Consider the following 10,470-nt stretch of genomic DNA (forward strand, 5'->3'; position numbering starts at 1 on the left):
TTGATAGGCCGAAATTCGAAGAAAAAAATCTCATTAATAAGAGCCAACTTTTTTATCACTGTGTCAACCTGCTCAAATAAGTACTGTTGTACCAGAATTATTTGTAACTTCATACGTTATTACATTGAATAATTAAGTACGTCCGCTATTTCTTGACAGAAAATGTAACTGAAAGTGTCTGATAGTCTGGTAGAAATTTAAACGGTCCCTGGTAGTAAGCATCTCTGAGACGTCGGTAACGTTACAACCACTCAGAAGACGGTCATCATAAATAATTATCAAAAATAATTTGATTAGCTGTGGCTTCAAATAGTAATTTTATGGTATTCCGTCGAAAATATCCAAGCATTTCTCATGTTCTCATGCGTGCTACATGGCTCACCAATATCCTAGACCTTCTATGTTCAAATATTTCGGTCATCAGTTTGCTTTAAAGTGTTTCCTTTCTCCCGAGACACCAAGTTTTATACCCATACAAAACAATGGGCAATATTATAGCCTTTCCTACCTACAGATTTTCTTCACGAGAAATTGTCTAATTTTAGTTGCATTGTTAAAAAAATATAAGGTTTCTTTCCTGCCTTGTAGTAAATGTTTTTAGCAACGTTGATATGTTTTACTTGTCACTGGTCTGGATATTACGTGACTACGATACAAATTCACTGCTGACAGCGTTAATTAAAAGTAGATTAACTTTATTATGTAGTCATAAACGTACTATTGCCTTAAGTAATAAACTTTGGAGACATTACACGAAGTTCTGTTACTGACAGAACCAATTAACATGGCAGATATTAATAATTAGACAAACTTTTAAGTTTTTCAATATATCTGAAGTAAACGTAATCGAATTTTAATAATTATTATCGATATTTTGTACAATATTTATATTAATTTTTCTTTATAATAGTCCTAACGTCATGCTTCAAAGTTTCATTTTTGCTTTCATAAATGTATGAAACCAATGCAACAAACAATCGACTTATCCATAACTGAACTCATCAACCAATCCGGGTTAAATGGTTGCACTCAGAATAAACACCCTCTGGCGTATTGAGTTCAGCTTGACAGTCAATGCACAGCATTTATACGAATGATTAATATAGTTTGTGATGCAAATAGACTTCATAGTTTCAGTTTCGCAAAGCGCCGCGGTGGTTTCTGCCAATTGGTACTAGCAGTTTCTTACAGTATCTACCCATCATTGGCTTGGCATAATACGTCATCAGACTTACATAGCACGGGGTCAGTCCTTATTTGACATACTAACTTAGCGTATGACCCGTCAAATTTGACGGGAACAATAACACAGACTATTGCAACATTATATTTTTAAATCTTAATTAAACCACAGAATGTGACTAATAGGGCCAAGCTGCCTTGAACAACTGTCTCAGAACGGGTCGTTGAATTTGAAATGAAGAGTGTGCTCTGAACCCAACGCCAAATTTAATCAAAATGCGCACAACAATTTCAAAGATGGCACGTGAGTTTCGAACAGCCCAACTTCTCGTATTATTTAATTCCTTCTGAGCAAACAATGCATTAAAATTAATTTTAATCATACCTACTACTCTATAACTCTTATTCTGCTTACCTCCAATGTTTTATGTCAACAACCATATAAAATTTTTCCATCTTAAAAGTTCAGCGACTGAAAAAGCGAGGGTGGTTCAGTTATGAAATATGAAGACTTGCTCAAGAGTTCAAGTACGTCCCAGTCGCCCCTCGCGGACAATAGCGAGGAAAGATGAAACGGCAAAGAAACCCAAACCGGAGGGAAGCTGTGGCTGATTGGATTTGATCATTCGTCTTCTTCCCGCGACAGAAGTTCCCACAACCCTCTCCTATCGCCACATTCCGTGACTTCAATGGCGCGAACATTTGTTGTTTGGGCCACACTGATTCCGTTCTGTCAACTCAACCTGCGACTGCTTCTTCTCTCTTATCCAACCTTACATTCTGATTTCTCTAATCCCTCTTCAGTATCTACCTATCGTACTTGTCACTTAGGACTAGTAAATTTCCCGTCAAGAGTCGTGGTAAACTCAAGCAGTAAACAGCCATAAATATTATCTCATGAGGTCCAGAATCCCTAAACAGAATTACCATAGTAACGTTTATAACAACAAAAAATATATGTACCACAAAAGGGCCAAAATTCCATAAGAGCAAAAGTCTACCAACCTAACATCGTATAGCAAGAAAAACACGAGACCAAATATCCCTTAACAGCATCGCCATACAAAGGTTATAATAACAAACACATTCATAAATACTATCCCATAAAGACTAAAATTCCTCATCCGTCGGTGATTACTATTACTACTAAGCTATCAATACTTGTTTTTTATATACGAAGGTATCAAACAATATAATATCAAAAGTATTCTGTGAGACGTGTCAAAGCAGTATAAAATTATAACGCTAGGTCTAAGTTTTGTACGTAGACCAGATTTTCTAAAATGCGTTCCTCACTAGTTTGTAGACCTAACTGACCTTTATGTTCTTTTCATATAAGATACATATCCAGTAAATCATCAGTAATGTTAGTATACTGCATACATGCTGAGGCATTATACAGTACATAAAGATAAAACATGGACAATGTTTTCAATTAAATCACAATTGCTTATAAACTTTCCCCACGTTATCAACAAAATATTTAGCCGTTAAATAAGGTGATTTTTGGACAACATCGTGAAATAGAGAAGAAATAATAACGAATATATTACTTGACAGAAACAAGTATTTTTTTCCAAATCAAATACACTCATGCTACATAATTAATTAGACCACAGGGCATCAGACAGAATATCAGAAAGAAATGTACAAAATATGCCCTGACTGGGGGTCGAATCAGTATATCTAGTGTGGAGGCGGGTTTAAGGCGTGCGTCTTCAATCACAAGTCTCTGAGATCGGCGACTCCTTTGTCGCTTAAAGAGCAGGATTCCATTTGTCTTCGGTTAAGCACTTGGAAAAAAAAAACAATAACGAATCAATGTGTTACGGACAAATCGAATTTAGGAAATGGTTGCTACAATTCAGTTCAGAAGAATTTATGTTCACGAAAATGTTTCATTGATAATGTTTACATATTTATGGCAAAAAAATCGGAATAATATATTGGACCTACGTTTCAGAGTAACAGCTGATGTAACAGAGTGGCACATGTAATGAGGGGCTTCATAATTTACTCCGTTCACCAAATATTGTTAACGCAGTTAAATAAAGTGCAATGAGGTGGGCAAGGAGTGGAAAAAAGTTGGAAATGTATATGTTGCTTTAACCTGATAAGTGTCAAGGAAGGAAAAGACCTCTTGGAAGATCTGGGAATAGATGGCATAATATTAAAATTTATCTTACGAGGGGTTTGGAACGGATGAAGTTTCCGATGGTGACGGGTTCTTGTGAATGTAAAAATCAGTCTTCGGTTACCGTAAAATTAGGGTAATTAATTCATTAGCTCAGCGACTTTAAAAATGTATAGTGAAACTAGCAATATCACTTAGTTTGTTACGATTAAGGATGTGAAAGTGAAATAAAAATTGCATGTAAACGAAGTGACGAATGCAAGTAAATTACCTCATACAATTTTACGAGTTGCGCTTTGATTAATGTACACTCGTACAGATGAATTTTGACTCACAAAAACTTGGAAGTCGTTGTTCCGGAGAAAGTGACTTATACCGGGAAAACCCAAAAACGAACTGGTAAGACGTCGACCGTCTGGAAAGCTTCCAACAATGTCCGTCTTTCAGGAAAGTAATAAAATATGTCTCATTAAAACACTTCCGACATTAGATTCTGAGTGTAAATTGTAAAAAAGCAAAGAACTACTTTTAAGAAATGTAAAAATAAACACTTTCGCAATGCAACAATATAATTAAAAACATTTAATATGTTCCTTCATCTTAGAAATATCTCAGTTTACACTGAACTCCAGAATATCTCGGGGTAAGGGTCATTGCACAATACGCTCCATCTTCATAAACAGTACCTCATCACTATTAGTATAGTTAACATCATCATCATCACTTCGAAGAAAGATTTTTAATAACGCATCTAACTATAAATACGAAGATATTTTGAATAGCTTAAATTTCTTAATACTCTAATTAAACAGGAACCACCTTGATCTTTTTATTAATGTTTTTAAAGAAAAAAATAGTTGCTACTTTGCTTTGAATACTGTTATTCTGCGAATATTCTATACTTCATCAGATACTAAGAAATTTAAATCTGTCTTTCTACTGCTAATGTAGTGTATAGGAGAATTTATATACAAAGAAGTTTGTATAAAGCTTACTGATATTCGATTTTTAATAAAAATAATTATGTTTTTCACTGTATTTTCATTTTAGTGCTTAACTGTAATTGGCATTTCAGCTGCTGTCTAGCACATTAATAAATTAACTGAATTATACTGAATCAAAACATCATCACGTACAGGGTTCTAAGGCCGAATAGTGTGATCTCAGAAATCTGAAACGAGCATAATCGGGTCAAACACTTATTCGGATCTAATTTTTTGCGCCAAGAACACATTTCACACGTAGAAGAGCTTGTCGCTAAATTATACCATTCCTAACGCCTTGTGAAGGATCCTGAGTACTTGAGACACACCTAAATCATCCAACATACAGGCCAATAATTATATGGTGGAAAAATATATTTAAAATAGGCAAAAAGTTGCTACCGGTATTTTTTGTGTCATGTTAAAATACAAAAGGAAAAATTGCTCCAATTTTAATATATTCTGCAATTCACTACAATTGACACGTGTGTTTATATTATTTATTTACAACACTTCTAGACTTTCTGAAAGTTGTTAATACAATACTGAAGTCCTCATCATATCTGTCACTATTTTATTCACAAAGTTCTTGACATTTCTTTCCGAACCTGTGCCTTTTAGAGATAGGAAGTCTCATACATAATTTAGCCTAATAATAAATATATTCCTTTTCCGCAATGCATCATGTTACTCAAATTACAAGACGCAGTACACTCTAAAATGTCGACCCAAACTAGCTTACTCAGTATTGTATGACAGTGTAGTTTTTTCTTGTGATTATTAAGCTTACATGCTAGTTAATTTGGATATATATCACAGTTTAAAAAAACTTAACCGTAGTTAAATTGTCGGAAGAAATTTAATACATAAATATTAAAGAATCCTGAAGCCTTGCCTTTTGCGATCACTATTTTATTTAAAAAAACTCACGATATGCTCTTTCTTTAGCATGTGTCTGTTTCAAATGAGTGACTTATTATAGGTTGTAATTGAAAATATGAAATTTATTATCTATTAAATATGTAATATTCCTTAATAAAAAGGAAATTAATATAAAATACATGCATTTTAAGTTAGAATTTTATGCGATGAAACATAAGATACGTGATTATTTCGATTCTGCTATTAGTACAGGACACAACAAACTTTAAACATTTCGAAAGAGGCGAAATATTATAGTATAAGAGGAAAGAAATCAAATCTTATCAAAATTCGTGCCAGTGCTTAACTTCATCTGATATCCGAGAGATCATACTTAATAACCATTCATATCACATAGAGAGTAAAGGTTGCAGTGAACCGAAGCTGCCTGTACAATAAAAGAAGTGTAATCCATTACTTAGATTTGTCTTACAAGAACCGGTAAAATAATCTCCAATGGAACTGCCAGAAGATTTACAAAAGCAAAATATTATAAATTTGAATGTGAGACTGATTCAAGGGTGTGGATATCTTCGGGAAGATTCTATTAACACCAGACGGATAATAATAGTCTTCATGACCATAATGAAGTATTCATCCATATTCTTATATATCAGTTTCTTGGTTGGGGCAGTGGTCGAAATGTATAAACTACATAATACCATTCACGACTTAGGGGAGGGAATTGTATTTATCGTAACAATTACAAAAACCATGACCAAATTGTTTTCTCTTATTCAAAACAAAGAAGATTACCTGCATCTCATTCACAGTTTCGGTGACATTTTCATACATGATGAACCTCTTACAGCGAAACAGTCATTAGTAATTAAATCGTATCTTGTTCTGGCAAACAAACTGATAAAGTGCATATGGTATTCTTCGATAATAATGGCGATCATATTCTTGGGAAATGTTACACCTCCTGATGACAGAGACAGAGACTTTGTACCGGCGTGGGAAGCCTCAAGCAGAGTCACAATTCCGTTTCAAACAGCCAATAGTCCATTCTATTTACTTCGTGTACTTTATGCAACTGCTGCTATTGCAATAGGATATTTCATCACCACAGTCTTGAATACTTTCGGTTTCTTGCTTCTTATTTATGAAACAGCTCAATTTGCACTTCTAGCCGACACCTTGAAGCACATTACTGAAAACGTCACGAAAATGGCAGGCGAAGCAGAAGGATCACAACCACTTGGAGGTGAGCACCTTCTCATATATAAGATACATTTCTATCCTTCTAAAATTCTATCTCTAGCTTTTATCTTTTATACCGAATGGTTCTACATGTAAGCACAGTTAACTTTCGAAATTTTATTATATAAAATCTGAAGTACCTTCATTTTATAGGTTTATATCACTACGGTTCACATGTTAGTATAAGTAAAATCACGATCAACTACAAATTATATAAATGTTAATATTTTCTATTACTCATTGTCACATATTTTATTTTTAAGAATAGTTCTCTGCTATAAAATTTATGTGTATTTCCAGTATAATACTAATATAACAGTAGGCTTAAATATACCTGCACGTTTACCAAAGTGTATTCGCGTTTAACCGCCATAATCGTATCGCGCCTTGTGAACCTGAAAATACTACAACCAACTAACTCTCTTATACTAAAACCAAACATTTTTTCACCGCTAACGCCAAAGTCTGCCAGTGGAGACGATGCTAGGCCCGTCTCAACCACAGAAAGGTTTTGACAAATATTCGTCTTAATACTGTTCACGTACTTCCCAATCCCTTACTGAAGTCACCAATTTCAAAACATTCTCAACCGAAGGTAAAGGATATGAGAATATCTGTACGGAATTATTAAGACGTGATTGTTTCACTGCTGTGTGTTTCAGACGCTGTTAACAATCTTACTGGAACTCGCCCACGTGGTTTTCAGGATTTCCTACTTGACAAGAGAACTAAGGACTACGGAACTAAAAAGTAAAACTTAAGTGTTGAGGGGCCTACCAGTAACCTGAGTTAGCCAGTAACCATAAACATAATACAGTAACTGTTCTTCACAGAAATAATGAATTATAAAGGTGACAATGTGTTGACGGGGTACTGAGGTCAACAACATTTTTTAACAATTACTATGACGTTTCTATTTTACATAACACAGTATAGCACAGCTTCTGTATTTTTTAAACCACAAGCTGTCAGCTTTAAATGTTTACAGATGATGGCAAATTGTTTAAATGTTCATGATCTTATAAAATTACAATTATTTTCAGAACAGAGAAGCCAGTGTTCTAAACGATATATATCGTTTAATAATAACATTTCCTGTCTACAGGTACAAAGAGAAGGAACATGAAGCTAAACTAGAATCTGATTTTAATGAGATGTTGGCCGATCCCGAAACTGAAAATATGTTTGAGGATTGCGAAGACAGGTTTCATACCAAGATGCACAAGTACCTGAACCGATGTATTCAGTATCACCAAAAACGTCTTACGTAAGTAAATCGGTATGACACAGGAGATTGCATATCTTGCGGTCAAGTTTAACTGTGGAATCAAAAGTAAAGGCAAATAATGTGAAAGACGAATAGAATCTGGGTTAAAGAACAACAATATATTTGCATTCTAAACGATGTTTTAGTAACATCCAGAGTCACAACAAATTTTATGGTTTCTCTCTTCAAGCCTGATGTGTTTTCGAAGGAAATTGTATTTTGAGCGAAAATCATGATGGCAAGAGATATAAGTGGAACAGAAATATAAAATAGGTTTAACAAAGGAAAGAATCAGGAATAAGTCGAGCTATCCCGTGCTACGCAGGAAATATATCGCTTGGAAGCAAAACAATTTTGTACATCTATCCGTTGTTCAAACGGTGAAGTAGCCTTGTCCCCCTATGCCAAAATTATCAACAAATAGAAATGAAATATGTTTAAATACATTAACATAAGTAAAGGGGTTAATACCCACCAATAACAAAACATGGTCTTATTGTTATAAACATTGACTTTGTAGAGAGTGAACTCAGAAAGGAATATTGTCCTTCAGGGTTGTAACGCCGTGTAGAATCGTGGATAGATACCAACGTTTCGGAGGAACATTCTGTCTCCATCTTCATAATTTATAATACGTGATGTACTTGATGATTCTGTACTTTCAGGAACACAAAGCTACTTAACAGACTTCTCGGCCCTCTGATATTCTGGCAGATTCTTTCAGCAGGAATACTTACCGGTGTCATGGGTTTCAGTTTGACAGTAAGTTATTAAATGAGCAAGAAACATACAGATATAATACCATAACAGACACAAATCCTAAAGGCAATATTTTGCAAAAGTTGTTAATTTTAGTAGCTTAAAGCTTTCACTGCCGGAGAACACACTTAGTCAGTTACCAAACATATGATACACGAACCATTGTAAAAAAAAAAATCACTCAGTTCTTCGAATCAAAGTTCGTTTCCGAATTTGTTTTATACTTGAAGACGTAATTAAAGTTACGTCAACCACTGATTAAGTTGAGGCCTGTTCTGGATTCAATCATTTTCTGCCTATATCTTCTCTGTTTATTCATATGATTTGTTAGTCTGAAATGATATTCCCAGGTTTCGATTTGTACCAAGTGTTTTTCCATTCGTTCAGTATGCAACAGGAGCCGAATCATATAATCCTGTGTTTAAACCTCGAGGAATTTTTACATTACCCGAATTAAACAAATTAATATCAGTCAATTTTATTTTTTCAGAGCGCTAAAAGGGCAACAGATTTTCTGCATTCTGCAGGGTATGTTAGCCATCTGATGATCGAGACAGGAATAATTTGCTGGCTTGCTTCCGGCCTCACTGCACAGGTAACTGATAACTGAAAGACTTCTACAATGAATTTAACACAATAGGAGGATTTCGCTAGGTTCCTTAAAAAAATTATTGAATCTAACGAATAAATGTGACCAGAATCTTTAACAGAATTACGATAATTAAACGTGATAACAATCAATTTTCACATACATTAATATTTTTTCTCTTTAATGTTAATATGCGTCCTAAACATTTTCTTTTTTTCAGAGCGAGAAGGTGGGAGATGCGGCTTATTACTGTAGCTGGTACAACGAACCAATCAGATTTCAGCGTTCTATACTAATCGTCATGTCACGTACAAGACATCCCACCCAGATCTCGATAAGGCCGCTAGGAATATTGTCCTTAGAAATGTTTGGCACGGTAAGTAGAAAATCGTTTATATTTCTCCAGAAAAATTACTTCACATTGTATTAATTCTTCAGAAATCTGAACGTCTAAACTTTTAGTCAGATATTACTTACGTCTGCCTCCATTACTTCAAAGCAAAAATATTTAACAAGTATAAGCGCTAGCTGTTGTTCAGATGTTATTTCATGCTCTGCCGCCCCGTTGCATAAACCGAGCCGTTAGCCTTCAGCTGAGTACAGACGCCAAGTAAATTGACGTGTGCGGACTTGGTCAAGGCAGTGATGAATTCCTCTTATGTTTCAGATCCTCAATTCTTCATACTCGTATTTCACTATCATGAGAGGAATGACAAAGTGATTTTGAAGAAGTTAATTAGTCTACCACTACGTCATCTTCGCTCAATAATTAAAGTAAATTATCAATTGTGCTTTACTTAATAATATTTCAAGAGCTGAGTTTAATAACTTTATTTAAAACGCAAAACTTGTATAACGAGTGGAATAAATTAGTAATCATGTATTAATATTCACTAAATAATAACAATACTCACTAATGTACAAATTAAATATTTCGCTGTGACTGAAGTTGATAAACCTTCTTACTGACATTGTCGTGACCTTGACATGACAATGACCTGCCTCTGACCTCAAACCGGCCTTGTGAAACAAATTTCGTATTCATTCTAATTTTATACACTCTGATTCTAACTAACCATAATTACACCTATTTGGTTAATTACGTAATATGTATGAGAGAAATACATTCAATCACTATGTAAACCATGCCCTGGAACACTGTATAATGCAGGTAGCATAACTAAAGACTGGTCTGTCGAAGTATTTTGAACTCACAGCGATGTTTAATGTCTACAGGCCTGAAACAAGTGTCCCTTTCTTATTTCTGGTACGTCTACGTATCTATCACACGCGTCACTTTGAAGATATTTTATAAATTCAAGTAGTGTTACGTGTTCCTGTTTTCAATTTCGTAAATTCAACGTTTTTAAATTTTTAGACATTTTTAAGAAATACAAAATTACGTTTAAACTTTCCAAAAATTCGACTCATC

General features: G+C 34.4%; 1 protein-coding gene across 1 annotated transcript; it reads left to right on the plus strand.

Annotated features, from left to right (window-relative positions):
* Positions 1 to 5,395: 5,395 nt before the first annotated feature.
* Positions 5,396 to 9,894, plus strand: LOC147874606 (uncharacterized). The gene is made up of 7 exons (XM_087343822.1): positions 5,396 to 6,427; positions 7,086 to 7,173; positions 7,529 to 7,690; positions 8,356 to 8,452; positions 8,940 to 9,044; positions 9,259 to 9,414; positions 9,706 to 9,894. Exons 1-7 carry the CDS (start codon positions 5,677 to 5,679, stop codon positions 9,757 to 9,759), a joined length of 1,413 nt encoding a protein of 470 aa, XP_087199948.1. The 5' UTR covers positions 5,396 to 5,676; the 3' UTR covers positions 9,760 to 9,894.
* Positions 9,895 to 10,470: the final 576 nt, after the last annotated feature.

This window comes from Zootermopsis nevadensis, unplaced genomic scaffold, assembly GCF_977971745.1.
Source record: "Zootermopsis nevadensis isolate Lab colony 2312 unplaced genomic scaffold, Znev_1.0 Znev_ptg000007l, whole genome shotgun sequence".
Classification (NCBI taxonomy): domain Eukaryota; kingdom Metazoa; phylum Arthropoda; class Insecta; order Blattodea; family Termopsidae; genus Zootermopsis; species Zootermopsis nevadensis.